At 39.2% G+C, this 17162-nt stretch overlaps 1 protein-coding gene across 1 annotated transcript in view; it reads left to right on the plus strand.

Annotated features, from left to right (window-relative positions):
* The window catches only part of LOC106874552 (transcription termination factor 2), a 34216-nt gene extending 17331 nt beyond the window's left edge, over positions 1-16885 (plus strand). The window contains exons 13-27 of the mRNA XM_014922324.2: positions 287-359; positions 957-1148; positions 1958-2087; positions 2310-2500; positions 3257-3321; positions 4454-4539; positions 5826-5917; positions 7374-7581; positions 8226-8417; positions 9430-9491; positions 11073-11226; positions 11722-11804; positions 13357-13431; positions 15007-15090; positions 15874-16885. Coding sequence (XP_014777810.1) covers positions 287-359; positions 957-1148; positions 1958-2087; positions 2310-2500; positions 3257-3321; positions 4454-4539; positions 5826-5917; positions 7374-7581; positions 8226-8417; positions 9430-9491; positions 11073-11226; positions 11722-11804; positions 13357-13431; positions 15007-15090; positions 15874-15937 — 1751 coding nt within the window. The 3' untranslated portion in view covers positions 15938-16885. The remainder of the gene's footprint in view (positions 1-286; positions 360-956; positions 1149-1957; positions 2088-2309; positions 2501-3256; positions 3322-4453; positions 4540-5825; positions 5918-7373; positions 7582-8225; positions 8418-9429; positions 9492-11072; positions 11227-11721; positions 11805-13356; positions 13432-15006; positions 15091-15873) is intronic.
* The last annotated feature ends 277 nt before the right edge of the window (positions 16886-17162 follow it).

A 17162-nucleotide genomic window follows, 5' to 3' on the forward strand; every position in this document is an offset into this window, starting at 1 on the left:
ACTGGCAACGGCCACGCTCAAAATGGTGCATCTCATGTGCCACCCGCACAAGAACCAGTCCAGGGGCACTGGCAACGATCTTACTTGGCTTGCCGGGTCTTCTCACGCACAGCCCATTTCCAAATTACCCTACATCATTTCAGTTCACTCCATCGTGTTGATGTTGTTTTTTTTTTGTCCCAAGTCCACCCTGGCTCCAGCGAAGACCATCCATATATTTTCTTTTTTCTTCTGACTTAGTACGTCTAGGACTACAATATCTAATGTACTTTTATTATTTTTTAAGACAGTATGGTGTGGTTCAAAGATGATTTAGCTGCTATTTTTAGCAGATTGAGCAAATATCTGAAGACTCTCTTGTAAGTATTTTCAATAGACTGGTCTTCAATACATTGGAAAAGTTCTGTCTTATCCACTTCTAAAACAATAGAGGTAAACATTGTTTTCCAAAAGGTCACTTCCAGCCTAGGTGCCATCGCCTTTCTGGCACTTGTGCCCGCGGCATGTGTAAGGACATTCAAGTGAGATCGTTGCCATTCCCCCTGGACTGGCTTTTGTGCGGGTGACACATAAAATACACCATTTTGAGCGTGGCCGTTGCCAGTACCTGCCTGACTGGCCTTCGTGCGGGTGACACGTAAAAGCACCCACTACACTCTCGGACTGGTTGGCATTAGGAAGGGCATCCAGCTGTAGAAACTCTGCCAAATCAGATTGGAGCCTGGTGTTGCCATCTGGTTTCACCAGTCCTCAGTCAAATCGTCCAACCCATGCTAGCATGGAAAGCGGACGTTAAATGATGATGATGATACACACATACATACATACGCCATCACGTATGTGCTCACACACTTCCACGCATGTATATAAATACATCGTTGATCTTGCTATTTGTTTTCTTTTTCTATTTGTTGTGCTTCCCACTTATCGAACATGTTCAAGTAATCATGCTAAAGCCAACACCGGATTTCTTCTGTTTCTTTCTTTCACATAGACAGCAGACGTGTAATAAAGAGTAAAGCCACCCTGATCATCACACCTGCTTCCCTGGTACACCAGTGGGGAAAAGAAGTTGAGGCCAGGTGCAAAAGCGGTTCGTTAGATGTCCTTATATACCATGGACCAAAACGAGAGAAGAATGTCAGTGTGTAAGTAATGCTATCAGTCTCTTCTACTCTAGGCACTAGGCCCGAAATTTTTGGGAAGGGGACCAGTCGATTAGATTGACCCTAGTTTGCAACTGGTACTTAATTTATTGACGCTGAAAGGATGAAAGGCAAAGTTGACTTCGGTGGAATTTGGACTCAGAACGTAAAGACAGACAAAATATCGCTAAGTATTTCGCCCGGCGTGCCAACGTTTCTTATTTCTTTACTGCCAAAAAAGGCTAAACATAAAGGGGTCAAACAAGGACAGACAAATGGATTAAGTCGATTATATTGACCCCAGTGTGTAACTGGTACTTATTTAATCGACCCTGAAAGGATGAAAAGCAAAGTCGACCGTGGCAGAATTTGAACTTAAAACGTAACGGCAGATGAAATACCGCTAAGCATTTCACCCGGTGTGCTAACGATTCTGGCAGCTTGCTGCCTTAAGTAATCCTATCATTATCCCCATTATGATGATGATGATGATAATGATGGTGATGGTCATTATTATCAGTTCTCATCATTGCAATCACAATCATCACCATCAATATTGTGGCTATCTTCTTTGCCATTGACATAGTCTTTTTTATCATCATCATCGTCGTCATCATTATTGCCATCATCCTCATCATCCTCCTCTTTGCTGTCATAAACATAGCCATCAACATCATTGTTATCATCATTATCATTATCAATATTATTTTAGGATGGATCACAGGTTGACAAATCTTTGAATTTACAACATCTTATAATCTTTGTCTTCTTCCTGAAGTTTGTACTAATATATATCTATAAAATTCTTTCAGGATAACTTCTAAGGATGTTGTTCTCACTACATATAAGGTTGTTAGTTTGGAAATTGGACGGAAGGAAGACACTGCAATTGCTGACCGATCTCTCACTGAAGAAGAAGAGAATGAGGCAGAAAATGAGCCAGTAAGTAGAAATTTTATACTATTGTTGTTGCCAACCACTCCGAGAGTGTAGTGGGTGCTTTTACGTGCCACCGGCACGAAGGCCAGTCAGGCGGTACTGGCAACGGCCACACTCAAAATGGTGTATTTTACGTGCCACTCGCACAGGAGCCATATATATGTACTGTTTATACGTATTCCTATTTGTATATATATATGTATATGTATTTCTCTTCCATTTCAGGAAAGTCAAGGTAAATTGCCGCTGCTGTTGCAAATACATTGGAAGAATGTAATTCTTGATGAAGCTCATGATATTCGAAACTATAAGTCCCTCACTGCAACATCAGTTACTCGATTAAAAGCTTCGTCCAGGTGGATGTTGACAGGTACACCCATCCAGAATAAATTGTTAGATATGTATTCTCTACTCAGGTGAGAATTTTGCTTTCTTATATTTTCTACTTTTTATTTGCCTTGAAAAGCATTTGGAAATTTTTGAAGAATTTGGTTGGTGGAAAGAAGTAGGGCAGCTTATTCTTCTTGCTCCTCCCCTTCTTATTCTTCTTGCTTTTCTTCCTTCCCTTATTCTTCTTCCTCCTCTTCTTTTTTTCCACCTCTTATTCCTCTCTTTCTTATTCTCCTCTCCTCATTCCTCCTGCTCCTCCTTTTCTTGTACACCCTCTTCTTTCTCTTTTTCTTCCTCCTGTTCTTAATCCCCTCTTCTTCTTGCTCTCCCCTTATCCTTCCCCCTCTTATTCCTCCTTCCCTCATTCTTCTTTCTCCTCTTCTTTTTTTCCACCTCTTATTCCTCTCTTTCTTATTCCCCTCTCCTCATGCCAAAACAGACAGTGAAGCCTGGTGCAGTCATCTTCTGGCTTGCCAGCTCTTGTCAAACCTTCCAACCCATGCCAGCATGGAAAAAAGATGTTAAATGATGATGATAATATGAGAATACATTTACATATCTCTACATGTATGCACACAGATATGTGGGTACATATCTGAAACTATAGTAGGAGACACCTGAGATTGAACTCAAAACCATGTATTTGCAAAGTGCCCTTCTTAACCATGTAACCCAAGTAAAACTCTGAATGTAAGCTGCTGGAACACATGTCTGGTTTCCATTCATTTACCATCATGTGGTAACTTATTTACTTGTTTCCATTATTTTCCTCTTGAATTCAGATTCCTACGTTTTAGACCATTTGATGAATATAAAGTATGGAAAAATCAGGTTGAAAGCAACGAGAGCAAGTATTTCCTTTCTTTTATCTTCTACCTTTTTTCTTCCTTTTTTTTTAAAGTTTGGCACTTATGGCAATCACAATGAGAGTGATTCAGACAATCAAACTGATGAAAATGATAAGAGAAGTTGTGATTTTGGGTGAACAAATGGCAGTTAAGAGATAGGCTTCTTTATCTCCTGAATTATTTCTGTGATTCTGTCCATTAGTCTACTTGCATTAAACAAATGTGGTAGTTGAGAGAAAGGTCTATTATTGTTATTCTCTTGGAGTTTTTGTGATTCTGTCCATTCGTTTACCTGCAATTGTTACTCTTCACCTGTATTTACAACGATTTATATTTTTGATCATAAGTTCAAGTGGAGGTTAAAGTCAGACACAGGGGCTCAGGTCTGCGAGGGTTAATAGTGATGATGATAATGAATTTGATAATGATGACAATGGCAATTTGATACTGTTGACAATGATAAGGATGATATTGATAAGGATGGCAGTGGTGGTGGTGACGATAATGATTTTACTGATCATGATGATAAGGGTGTTGATGATGATGATGATGATGATGACAGTGACAACAGCATCCTCATCATCTGCTTCTGGTTTTTCTCTTTCTTACTCCCCCTTGAAAAGGAAGGGTTAAATGTGTTTAGTACAGGATTTAGAGTTGAAAAGTAGTAAGGATATAGAGAAAAAGATCAGGTGTAACAGGTGACTTGTTTTTAGAGGATGAAATACCATTATAATAATGTAGATCATCATTATCGTTTAACGTCTGCTTTTCATGCTAGCATGGGTTGGACGATTTGACTGAGGACTGGTGAAACCAGATGGCTACACCAGGCTCCAATCTGATCTGGCAGAGTTTCTACAGCTGGATGCCCTTCCTAACGCCAACCACTCCGAGAGTGTAGTGGGTGCTTTTACATGCCACCGGCATGAGGGCCAGTCAAGTGGTACTGGCAACGGCCATGCTCAAAATACTGTTTTTTATGTGCCACCTGCACAGGAGCCAGTCCAGTGGCACTGGCAATGACCTCATTCGCATGTTTTCTAACGTGTCACCGTGTTCTCTGCTGTTTGCTTTCTTTTACAGTGTTTGTCAAATAACCGTGATCTCTTTGCTTGACTTTTGTTACAGGAATGGGTAAAACTCGCTTGAACATCATTGTGCAATCTTTATTGTTAAGAAGAACCAAAGATCAGACTGTGAATGGGAAACCACTGGTAAATAGGATCTGTTTCCTTTTCTTTCTTTTACCAATTTTCTTACAAACTGCTATGCTACTTGGCAGTGAGACATGAGCTGAGACTACTGGAGGCTTGAAAGAAATGAAGCCAGTATGCTCCACTGGATGGATAATGTCAGAGTGCATATATGACAGTGTAAGTGATTTTAGAGCAAAACTGGGTATATGAGGCATTAGAATAGTGTTCAAGAGAGAAAACTGCACTGGTATGGCCATATGTGTATGAATGAAGACAGTTGCATCATGAGGTGCTGATCTCTAATTGTGGAAGGGGTAGACCCAGGAAGATGTAAGATGAAGCGGTGAGAAAGGATCTCCAGCCTTTGGGACCCAAAAGGAATGACAGGACCAAGACACCCGATTGTCCTTGTGTACAGGCATGTCCCCTGCATTTCTCTGCAGCTGAGCTTTCCTAATCTTGCAGGCTTGTGGGTACTGGTGCCACATAAAAAAAAAGCACCCATGCCAGTGTCATGTAAATGCACCCCTGTCTAAAGAGGTTGGCATTAGGAAGGGCATTCAGCCATAGAAACCATGCCTAAGCAGGCATGGAGCTTGGGCAGCTAGCCTGCTCCTGTCAAACCATCCAACCCATGCCAGCATGGAAAACAGGCGTTAAATGATGATGATGAAGTAATAAGTGTCACACAAACTGAAACTGCAATTCAGGTTCAATGCCAGATGTTGTGGTCACTTCTCTTTTACTCTTCTAATGGCCTTGGAAAAGTTATGAATGTCAGCTATGGCACAAGAAAGGCATTCAGTATAAACTGGAAAAGTTGGTGTTAGGAAGGGCATCCAGCTGTAGAAACCATACCAAAGCCTACACTGAAGCATGATGCATCCATGATGATGATGATGATGATGCTGCTGCCACAACTCCAAATTTCCTGACTACGCTGAAATCAATGAGGATTGTTTAATCCATCATCATTATCATTTAACATATGTTTCCATCTGAAATGGGTTGGACGGTTTTACAAGATCTCAATTCTGTGGTAGTAGGCGGGTCTTCTCAAGTACAGCAATGTGTCACATGACACAGACCTCTATCATCTCCTTTGTAAGGTTCCGTATTAATTACTAAGGAAAATAAAATACTATATGATTTTGCCCTAGAGACAGTATTTCTGAACAAAAGATGGGTTAGTCAAGAAGGAAATGTCTTGGAATATAGTTCAGCTTGATAAGAGCGTGGTCTAGACAACAACGCTGACAAAAACAACAACAAAGAACTGATTTAAAGAAAAATATTTATTTCAGATTAAAATGACCAAGAAGAAACTATTGAGCTACAAGCTGAAGTTGTCACCCAAGGAACAAGAACTGTACAATAAGATTTTCAAAAGAATTCAGTGAGTATAGTTTGGAATTAGTTTCAGCTGCCGATTCCTTATTACTTTACCAATATTCGCACTCTTTTTTTTTCCTCTTTTTCTAAGTTTATTCATGCATATGGAGTTGATAGAAAAGGAACAAGGCTTACAATCAGTCGATGAGAAACTGAAAGAAGCCCATCATATGTGTGTGTGTGTGTGTTTGTATTTGTGTTTGTCTCCACCATCACCACTGCTTGATAATAGGTGTGTTTACGTCCCCATAACTTAGTAGTTTGGCAAAAGGGACTGATAAAATAAGTACCAGACTTTAAAAAAAAATTCAGTGCCCCAGCATGGCCACAGTCTAATGACTGAAGCAATTAAAAGAATAAAAGATATATACTCTTTTACTTGTTTCAATCATTTAACTGCGGCCATGCTGGAGCACCGCCTTTACTCTAGCAAATCGACCCCAGGACTTATTCTTTGTAAGCCTAGTACTTATTCTATAGGTCTCTTTTGCCGAACCGCTAAGTTACGGGGACGTAAACACACCAGCATCGGTTGTCAAGTGATGTTGGGGGGACAAACATACACATACACATATATACATATATACATACATATACAACGGGCTTCTTTTAGTTTCCGTCTACCAAATCCACTCACAAGGCTTTGGTTGGCCTGAGGCTATAGTAGAAGACACTTGCCCAAGGTATCACGCAGTGAGAATGAGCCCAGGAACCATGTGGTTGGTAAGCAAGCTACTTACCACACAGCCTCTCCTACGCCTATATATATATATGTGTGTGTGTATATAAATATAGGGATGGTATTATTAAAATACCATCACGAGTACAGGCAAATTAATAAAGTATATACATACAATATTAGATATGTACATATATACACAAGAGCACTACATGAGCACCTAGATTTGTGACTATTCGGTGGTACGGAAGTATTTTTGACTTCTATTTTTTAGTGATGTAGGTGCTCATGTAGTGCCCTTGTGTACATATGTACATATCTAATATTGTAGGTGTATATTATAGATTAAAAGGGCTGAAGACAGATACTTTCCTCTTTGGCCAAACCCTCAACATTTTCAAGTTTCACTTGGAAAAGAAAGTGAGAATTGAGAAGAAAGTTCTGCCCCACCCCGCCAGCAATTTTGTTAAAAGGTGGATGAATGTTACAAGAATGGGCCTACTCTAAGCATGTGCCTATAAAGTGGAAAGGGTGCTGGTGGTCAAGAGTATCGTAGACTTGTGGGGGTTTCATGAGCAGTCTTAGGAGGTCTCCCTCTTTTGGGGAATTTTGTTACGTATTATTGCTTCTTTCATTGTTTACATGACTTTCAGGAAACCCTACATCGTATTTGTCCTGTGTTGTCCACAATGTTTTTTTATATGTAAACCCTTTGTGGTTAATAAAGAAACCATTATTATAATTAATTAATCAATTATTATTATTATTATTATTACAACAGATCAGTGGTCCAAGATTACATTCGCTCACATATGGACAAGGATTCACTTCTTGCAGATAACTCTTCATCCTCTAAGAATCATCACCAAAAACAAAGCACTTCTTCTCAAAGTAGATCCACAACTACAAAGAAACCGACTGGTAAAGATGTCTTGGTGTTTCTACTCAGATTAAGACAGTGCTGTTGTCATCTTAGTTTGTTGAGAGAAGTAAGTGACTGCAGTTTCAAGCCTTGCTTACACCAGTGTCTTGTTTTTTTTTTTTTAAATTTTTATATGAGGGTGGGCTGGAAGTTCATATGTTGATTATAAAGGAGTGATGGTTAGAGCTGTGAAATCTTGCATGCTTTAATTTCAACTCCTTTTATTAATAGCTGCATTTTATTTACATTATTTACATTTGACAGATATTTGTCCTCAGCTTGTTTGTTGTTAACACAACATTTAGGATGATATACCCTCCAGCCTTCATCAGGTGTCTTGGGGAAATTTCAAACCTGGGTTCTCGTTCCTAAGGTATTTTTTCAATGTTGCTGTTGTTAAGGTCACTGCCTGGATGCACATAAAATATGTACCAGCTGAGCACTGGGGTTGATGTAATTGACTAGTTCCCTTCCCCGGTATTTCAGGCCTTGTGCCTAGAGTGGTAATTATTATTATTATTGTGGTATTGAGCAGAATATTTGCTGTAGCCCATCTTTTATACCAAGACAAAACATGTTTATGAGAGCATTTCCAATCAGTTAAGAACAGAAGCCATGAGAACCGCTGCCTATTAGATCTATGAAACCTTATTACAGATGTTATTACCTTGTTGTTGCTTTGTTTTTAAATTTCTTTTTCTTTTGTTTCAGTCAATTGATAAAGAGATGACTGAAGAAATTGGTCTTGACTTGTCTCTGACTGAGCAGCTGAACGACCTAACCTTACAAGAGAATGATTTAAAGGGATATCTTGATGAAGATTGTAAGAATGAAAACAAAAACCAACAGGATGTTAAACAGAAACACAGTGATATCTTCTGCCTCGAATCTCAGAGTACAAAAGTGAATAATACTTTTCAGTTATATGTATTGTAGAGAAAAAAGTAAAAGAGAGGTTGAGTTTTTAAAAAATCTTTTCAGCAATAAAAGGCATGGGTGTGGTCGTGTGGTTGAGAACCTCACTTTGTAACCATTCGGTTTCGGATTCAGTCCCATTGTGCAGCACACCTTGGGCAAGTTTCTTCTACTATAATCCTGGGATGACCAATGCCTTGTGAGTGAATTTTGCAGACAGAAGCTATGGAATTCGATCATACATATATATTGTTGTGTTCTCATCCAAGATGAAGACGAGCACCAATGTTACACATGACAGGCTAGATAATTGCTGAGATTTCTCTTTGTATGAAACCAATGGTAGCCTTCATAAACCCACAAATAAAGTGTGTATGTATATATATATATATGTATCATCGTCGTCATATCATTACCATTTAGTATCTGTCTTCCATGCAGTCATGAGTTGGATACTTTGACAGGAGCTGGCAAACCCCAGAGCTGCGCCAAGCTCCGCTATCTACTTTAGCATGATTTTTATGGTTGGATGCCCTTCCTAATGCCAACCACTTTACAGTGTAGTGGGTGCTTTTTTACAAGGCACCAGCACCAGTGGGGCCACCAAGTAACTTGCAAGTGTCCTCAACTGAGATGGGGAGTGGTATTCAGTGAGGTAGTTATATGTATGTGTGTGTATATGTTTGTGTCTGTGTTTGTTACCCCAACATCGCTTGACAACCGATGGTGGTGTGTTTACGTCCCCGTAACTTAGCAGTTCGGTAAAAGAGACCAATAGAATAAGTACTAGGCTTACAATGAATAAGTCTTGGGGTCGATTTGCTTGGCTAAAGGTGGTGCTCCAGCATGGCCACAGTCAAAAGACTGACACAAGTAAAAAGGAAAAAAAAGAGTGTTTTGCTAGTTTTCAGTGCACACATGCACACAACCTATGCTCCCTTATATACAACCATATACACAGATTTATTATTTATTCATTATTTTGTTGTTTTTTTTTCAGATCAAAGCACTTATTGAGATGCTGCAAGAAATCTATAAGAACACAGAAGGCAGTGTCAAATGGTATTTATATTGTTTTGTATTTTTGTATTGACTTTGTGTAGATGCAGGCATGGCTTTGTGGTTAAGAAAGGTGCTTCACAACCACATGTTTTCAGATTCATACTCACGCAGTGAGTATGAATATATATATGTGTGTGTGTGTATATATGTGTTGATCATCATCATCATCATCTGCTTTCCATGCTGGCATAGGTTGGATGGTTTGACTGAGGACTGGCAAGCCAGAAGGCTGCACCAGGCTCCAATCTGATCTGGCAAAGTTTCTACAGCTGGATGCCCTTCCTAACGCCAACCACTCTGAGAGTGTAGTGGGTGCTTTTACGTGACACCGACACAAGAGCCAGTCAGGCGGTGTATGTATATGTATTGGTGTGCATGTGTGTGTATGCATATGTGTACCTGTACATGTATATACATATATGTGACAGTTCTCTCGTCTATTTATCTCTAGTTATCTGTCTGGTCCCATTTAAAGAAATAAATTTGTTATGGTACTATCTGATGATTATTTTATGGCTCACTGACTTCTGAAACCATAGCCGTTTAAATCTAGTTAAGGCTTGGTGTTTTCACTCTCTTCAAGGATGCGTAGTTGGGAGGGTCAGTCATATCTTGTGGCATTTTTTCGTCCAAGCCAAACTTTTAAAAGGTTTTTTTCATGATGCTGTTGAACTATGCATCAATAAAAAATGTGTGTGAAACAACTGTAGTGAACCTACAACCCATTTGTGTTCTTGTTTTATATATATCTATATATAGTTATTTTTTTAACTATAGCTTTTGATTTGTATGGATTCTTAACCCCTTTTCAACTAGATGAGAGGCGTTACTGAAAAGTTCTTGGCTTTGAGTAAAAGAAAATATTCCCCTCTCAGAATCACACACTTATTGCAGCAGTCCTTCTGTATTTCTAAGCCCTGTAAAAGAACTTGGACAGTTGGGCCTCCAACCAGGGATTTCATGATATCCTTAAAACCAGGAACTTTACAGTGCCTCCTTGTATGTGTGTGTATGCGTGCTCACACACACACACACACACACTGTGATTGCCTCAGTAAACAACTCTTCCTGAAAGCAACCATACTGCTTTCACAAATCTCAATATAAAATGAATAAATAGGCGCAGGAGTGGCTGTGTGGTAAGTAGCTTGCTTAGCAACCACATGGCTTCGGGTTCAGTCCCACTGCGTGGTACCTTGGGCAAGTGTCTTCTACTATAAGCCTCAGGCCGACCAAAGCCTTGTGAGTGGATTTGGTAGATGGAAACTGAAAGAAGCCTGTCGTATATATGTATATGTATGTATGTGTGTTTGTGTGTCTGTGTTTGTCCCCCCCCCCACCATCGCTTGACAACCGATGCTGGTGTGTTTACGTCCCTGTAACTTAGCAGTTCGGCAAAAAGAGACGATAGAATAAGTACTAGGCTTACAAAGAATAAGTCATGGGGTCGATTTTCTCGACTAAAGGCGGTGCTCCAGCATGGCCGCTGTCAAATGATTGAAACAAGTAAAAGAGAAATAAGATAATTTTTGTGCAGTATACTCAGCCAGTTGTTCTATTTTTCCTTTCTTTCCCTTGTAGTGTTGTTGTATCACAGTGGACAAAATTGTTGATGATTGTAAAATACCACATCACGCAGGCTCATTTTACGTATCATCTCATTGATGGGGCCATTCCTCCAAAGAAACGGTCAGAGATTGTTGATGACTTCAACACAAATCCAAACGGTGCAAAGGTAAGTAACTTTATATCATCATCAAGCATCTGATTTCCATGCTGGCATCGGTCAGACGGTTTGACTGGAACTGGTAAGCTAGAGAGAAGGACATCGTTGTTATAATGTTCACTTCTCCATGCTTGCAACGGTCAGATGGAATTTGCTGTGCCAGATTTTTAACAGCTGGATACCTTTCCTGTCATCAACCTTTACCTCGTTTCCAAGCATGGTAATATTTCCCTATATCTGTCTTTTACTTGTTTCACTCATTTGACTGTGGCCATGCTAGATCCCTACCTATCTAGACATATTCTTCATAGAAGACTGGAAAACTAACAACACTGCTTGTATAACAGTGACACTCATTTACGACCATCACATGGTATCAAAGCAAGGGTACAACTTTGCCTGGACTTGTATTTTCGAGGGAAACTTTCTAGGTTCAATCCCGTTATTCACGACAGATAGGAGTCTTTACACAAATATATATTAAACTAAAGTCTTATATTCCAGATATTACTTCTGTCATTGAAAGCTGGTGGTGTTGGTCTGAATTTGATCGGCGGCAGACATTTGTTTTTACTTGACAATCACTGGTAAATATTTTTATTCTTTCTGTTTCTTTTCTTCTTCTGATGTTGAAACTAGAATGTTCAATCAGCCAAATTACTTGCTTATTGAATTAATAAGTGGCTGAGTATTTTTCAGGTACACGTACCTTTTAATGCAATTTTCAGATAGAATTTACCTGTTAAAATGCACGACAAGGGTATACCTTTGAATTGCAGATATAATCCACTCAATAGGCTTCTATGCAGTTTCTATCTTCCCAGTTTCACTCTGAGAGTTTTGTTCAACCTTGGTCAAAAGAAAATGACATTTAACCAAGATACTATACAGTGTGATTGAACCTGGGACATTGTGGTTTTAAAGCAAACTTCTTAACCATTCAGCCATATTGCATACCTGCATTATACAGGCATGCATACATGTCATCATCATCACCATTTAACTTCTGTTCTCTGTGCTGGCATTGGGCTAAACAGTTCGACAGGAGATGCCAGTGAGTTGTACCAGACTCTAGTTGTCTGCTTTGGCATGGTTTCTACTGCTGGATGCCCTTCCCCGTGCCAACCACTTTACAGAGTGGACTGTGTGCTTTATAGAAGACACGTCAAGCCATAGTCATGGCCAGTGACATGTAAAAGACACCCGTGTTGGTGACATGTAAGAGGCACCTGTACTGGTGACATGTTAAAAGCACCCCTCCTGGTAACACGTAAGAGGCACCTGTGTGAGTGACATGTTGGAGACACCTGTGCCAGCGACACATAAAAAGGCATCCAGCCTTAGAAACCAAGCCTGGTACAGCACTCCAGTTTACCAGTTCCAGTCGAACCATCTAACCCATGCCAGCATAGAAAATGGACAGTAAATGATGATGATGATCGACTCATGTTGTAGATGAAAGATGGGAGTTCTACAATTCCTTGTTGAACAACCTGCATACACAATATGTTTATTGTGATTGAATATTAGTGCTGAAATTATAGCTTACACCCTCCATCAAATTAACATTACCTGTACGGGTGCACTAAGATGTTTTGTTCATGAACACAATATACTGCCAGGTCTGGTAATTGAAACTATGGTCTTGCAGCTGTGAGTGCAACACCCTAACCACTCGGCCACTCACCATCACTCCATTTATACATTATGCATCTTTTCATCATCATCATCATCGTCGTTTAACGTCCGCTTTCCATGCTAGCATGGGTTGGACGATTTGACTGAGGACTGGTGAAACCGGATGGCAACACCAGGCTCCAATCCAATTTGGCAGAGTTTCTACAGCTGGATGCCCTTCCTAACGCCAACCACTCAGAGAGTGTAGTGGGTGCTTTTACGTGTCACCCGCACGAAAACGGCCACGCTCGAAATGGTGTCTTTTATGTGCCACCCGCACAAGCCAGTCCAGGGGCACTGGCAACGATCTCACTCGAAAATCCTACGGGAGCCAGTCAGGCGGTACTGGCAACGGCCATGCTCAAAATGGTGCATCTCATATACGTAATATACGGTCATTCATTCAATAATGTCTTTTTTTTTTTTGCAGTTTTTTAAAATTTCTCTTTTTACTTCTCGCAGGAACCCAGCTTTGGAAGAACAAGCCAGCGATCGTATCTATAGAGTTGGTCAAAAACATGATGTTGAGATTCATCGGTAAGTTTTGAGTCTTTTATTCCATAATTCCACATCATGCCAGTCGTTCCTTTTATGATTTAGTCAGAGAAGTTCAGCTACTGTGACCTGGACATGTTTTTTACGGTTGAATGGAATGGAACAACACTGGTCGTATGAATGGGGATGTTCATTTACTAATGTCATGACAAGGAGACATTAACACATACACAATCGCATGCGCATACACACACACACATACCTTTTTTACGTGTTTCAGTCATTTGACTGTGGCCATGCTGGAACACTGCCTTTAGTTGAAGAAATCGACCCTGGGACTTATTTTGTAAGCCTAGTACTTATTCTGTCACTCTCTTTTGCTGAACCACTAAGTTTTGGAGACATAAACACACTAACATTGGTTGTCAATAAACACACTAACATTGGTTGTCAATAAACACACACACACACACACAAAAATATATATATACGTATATCTATACACACGATAGGCTTCTTTCAGTTTCCATCTACCAAATCTGCTCACAAGGCTTTGGTCGGTCTGAGATTAAGTAGAAGGCACTTGCCCAAGGTGCTAACGCACTGGGATTGAACCTGGAACTATGTGGTTGGGAAGCAAGCTTCCTACCACACAGCTACGTCTTATACACACATGCAGTCAAGATTGGATGAAACTTGTGAAAGAGGGAGACCCAAGAAAACATGGAACGATTATCAGGACACTGAACCTTATCGAGGAGATGACAAAGGGCTGAGATGTCTGGTGCCTTGTTGTACTCAAGAAGACCCGTCCTCCACAGCAGAAGTATTAATGTTGTTTCACTTGCTGAAGAGGATTGGCCTGTAAGAGCCCTGTGCTGGTGCCACCTAAAAGGCACCCAACAAACTCTGTAAAGTGGTTGGCATTAGGAAGGGCATCCAGAAACCAAACCGAATCGGACTGAAACCATGTGCACCTTTCTGGCTTGCCATCTCTGATCAAACTCTCCAACCCATGTCAACATGGAAAACAGACATTATAGGATGATGATGCTGTATATATACACAAACTATGGGCTTCTTTTACTTTCTATTTATCACATCCACTCAAAAGGCTTTTGTCAGGCTATCTAGAAGACATTTCCCCAAGTTACCATGAGATGAAACTGAACCTGAAATCAGATGGTTGAGAAGCAAACATTTTAATCTTGCAGCCATGCCTGTGGCTAAGTTTTATTATCATCATCATCGTCGTTTAAACGTCCACCTTCCATGCTAGCATGGGTTGGACGATTTGACTGAGAACTGGCGAATCAGATGGCTACACCAGGCTCCAATCTGATTTGGCAGAGTTTCTACAGCTGGATGCCCTTCCTAACGCCAACCACTCCGAGAGTGTAGTGGGTGCTTTTACTTGCCGCTGGCACGAAGGCCAGTCAGGCGGTACTGGCAATGGCCACACTCAAAATGGTGTATTTTACGTGCCACCTGCACAAGAGCCAGTCCAGCAGTACTGACAACGCCCTCGCTCGAATGTTTGAATTTTATTTTGTTAAAAGAAAGCAGAGTTTTATCAAGGCAGAATCTCAGACAAGTTTTTATTTATCTTTTTCTAAGGTTTGTCTGTCAGGACACAATTGAGGAGAAAATTTTAACATTACAAAATCAGAAACGTAAATTGGCCAAAGATGTATTGACAACGTAAGTTTCTCTTTACATGTGTTCATATTGTTTGACTATTTCATTTTTGCATGCTTCTTGATGTGAACTTATTTTTTATTGCTATTTGTGACCACATCAACAACATGCCCTGAAACAGACTTGGAATAGAGAGGGCATGTTATTGATAAGGTTGTGAATGACAACGAAAGGACTTTTGACAACCTTGGCTGATTGATTGACTAACTGAACATTAAAAGCACACTGTGTAAAGTGGTTGGTATTGAATGGAGGCATAGCATTGTCTTGTGGGTTACTTGCTGAGTTGTACTGGGGCCACATAAAAAGCACCCAGTACACTGTAAAGTGGTTGGTGTGAGGAAAGGCATCTGTTGATAGAAAACTCACCACAACAGACATGGATGCAGTCCTCTGGTTCACAAGCGCCTGTTGAACCATCCAGCCCATGTCAGCATGGAAAATGGACATTGAATGATGATGATGATTCAAACAACTGAAAAGTGCATTATTACTATTCGGTTAGATGTTGAATCGATATTTGGTCCTTGTATATAAGATGTCCGCTGTTGGAATCTCTGCGTGAGATGTCTGCAATTGACCAGCATGGTCGGCTTCTTGTGAAACTGGATTCACTTGCTGGAATGAGTTCATTTCCTCCGAGGGTCGAATACCAATACAAGTACAATTATTTTGATACTCCGTCTGGGGAAAAACGGGGAAGAATCTATAAACATTGCCTTTTCTTAAACAAACGCATCAGTAAAGGTTGAAGAAAATTTACTCTCCTTTTCTTTTTGTTAACAGGTCAGGACAAACCAATAGTCGGTTGCAACTTAATGACTTGCGAATGCTGTTTGAGATTAAATGAACAGAAGGGAGAAAAAGAAGAAAAAAAGGAAATTTTTTACTTGCATGTCCTTTTTGCTATGGTTTATGCTTTTGATAAGATTATATTTTTATATTTGTGAAATATCCAAAACGACTAGACTCTAAATTGAAATGATCTAGCGTTGTAAGAGTTTTACTTCATTCCTGTTACTTGTTAATTATTAAATAATTATAATTACAGAGAAGAAAGTAAATTTCGAATACAGTATGGCTGGGAAAACAGCAGAAAGATTGGCTATTTTACTCTTATAAGATAAGATAGAAAAGAAGTTGCCAGAAGGTGACTGACAAATTTTTTTTGTCTTATCTTATAAGGGTTGAAGTACCCAGCCTTTCTACTGTTTTCTTAGCTATACTGCGTTTGAAATTTACTTTATTCTTTGTAACATACCAAACACATTTGATGTTTATAAAATTATAATTATTATTGTCAGAAATTGTGGAACTCTGAAAAGCATTTAGTTTCTTTGTTGGCATCTTGAATTCAAATTCTGCAGGGATCAGATGCATGGACATATTAGACAATTTAGGCAGTGCATATTCAGGAAGAAATGATTTTAGTGCTTTAACCTTTTCGCTTTCAAATTACACCATCGAATATAGTGCCTTTTTATACAAAATGTTTTGACTTAACCCTGCATTATCTTATAGCTTTCAGACTTCCATGATATGATTTTAGAATGTTAGTGTAGGTTAGTTGTGAAAGATTAGATGTGGCCAATTTGGACTGGATTTGGCTGGTTTAAATGCTAAAGGATTAAAGATTATGTGAGACCCAACTTCATTTATAGGACCCAGGGTGATGTTTTATTTTGAGACATGCTAAGTTTTCAAATATGGCACTACTAATCAAGTACTGGTGTATAATCTTGTACTTAATTTGTAAGATAATTATTTTTATTAAAATTGTTTTTAATATTTGTTCAAACGTGTACAGTGACTATTTTAAAATAAGCAAATTAAAATCATATTCTTATTTTATATTAAGCCACAAACAAACATATAAATATATATATTTATATATATAAATATATATATTTATATATATAAATATATATATTTATATATATAAATATATATATTTATATATATAAATATATATATTTATATATATAAATATATAATTGCAGCGTGGAAGTTGTTTATAAGCCATTTAAAATCCGTTAGATTTACTTCAACATTTAAATTTAATTTGTCAAAATATT

Source organism: Octopus bimaculoides, chromosome 13 (assembly GCF_001194135.2).
Source record: "Octopus bimaculoides isolate UCB-OBI-ISO-001 chromosome 13, ASM119413v2, whole genome shotgun sequence".
Taxonomy (NCBI): domain Eukaryota; kingdom Metazoa; phylum Mollusca; class Cephalopoda; order Octopoda; family Octopodidae; genus Octopus; species Octopus bimaculoides.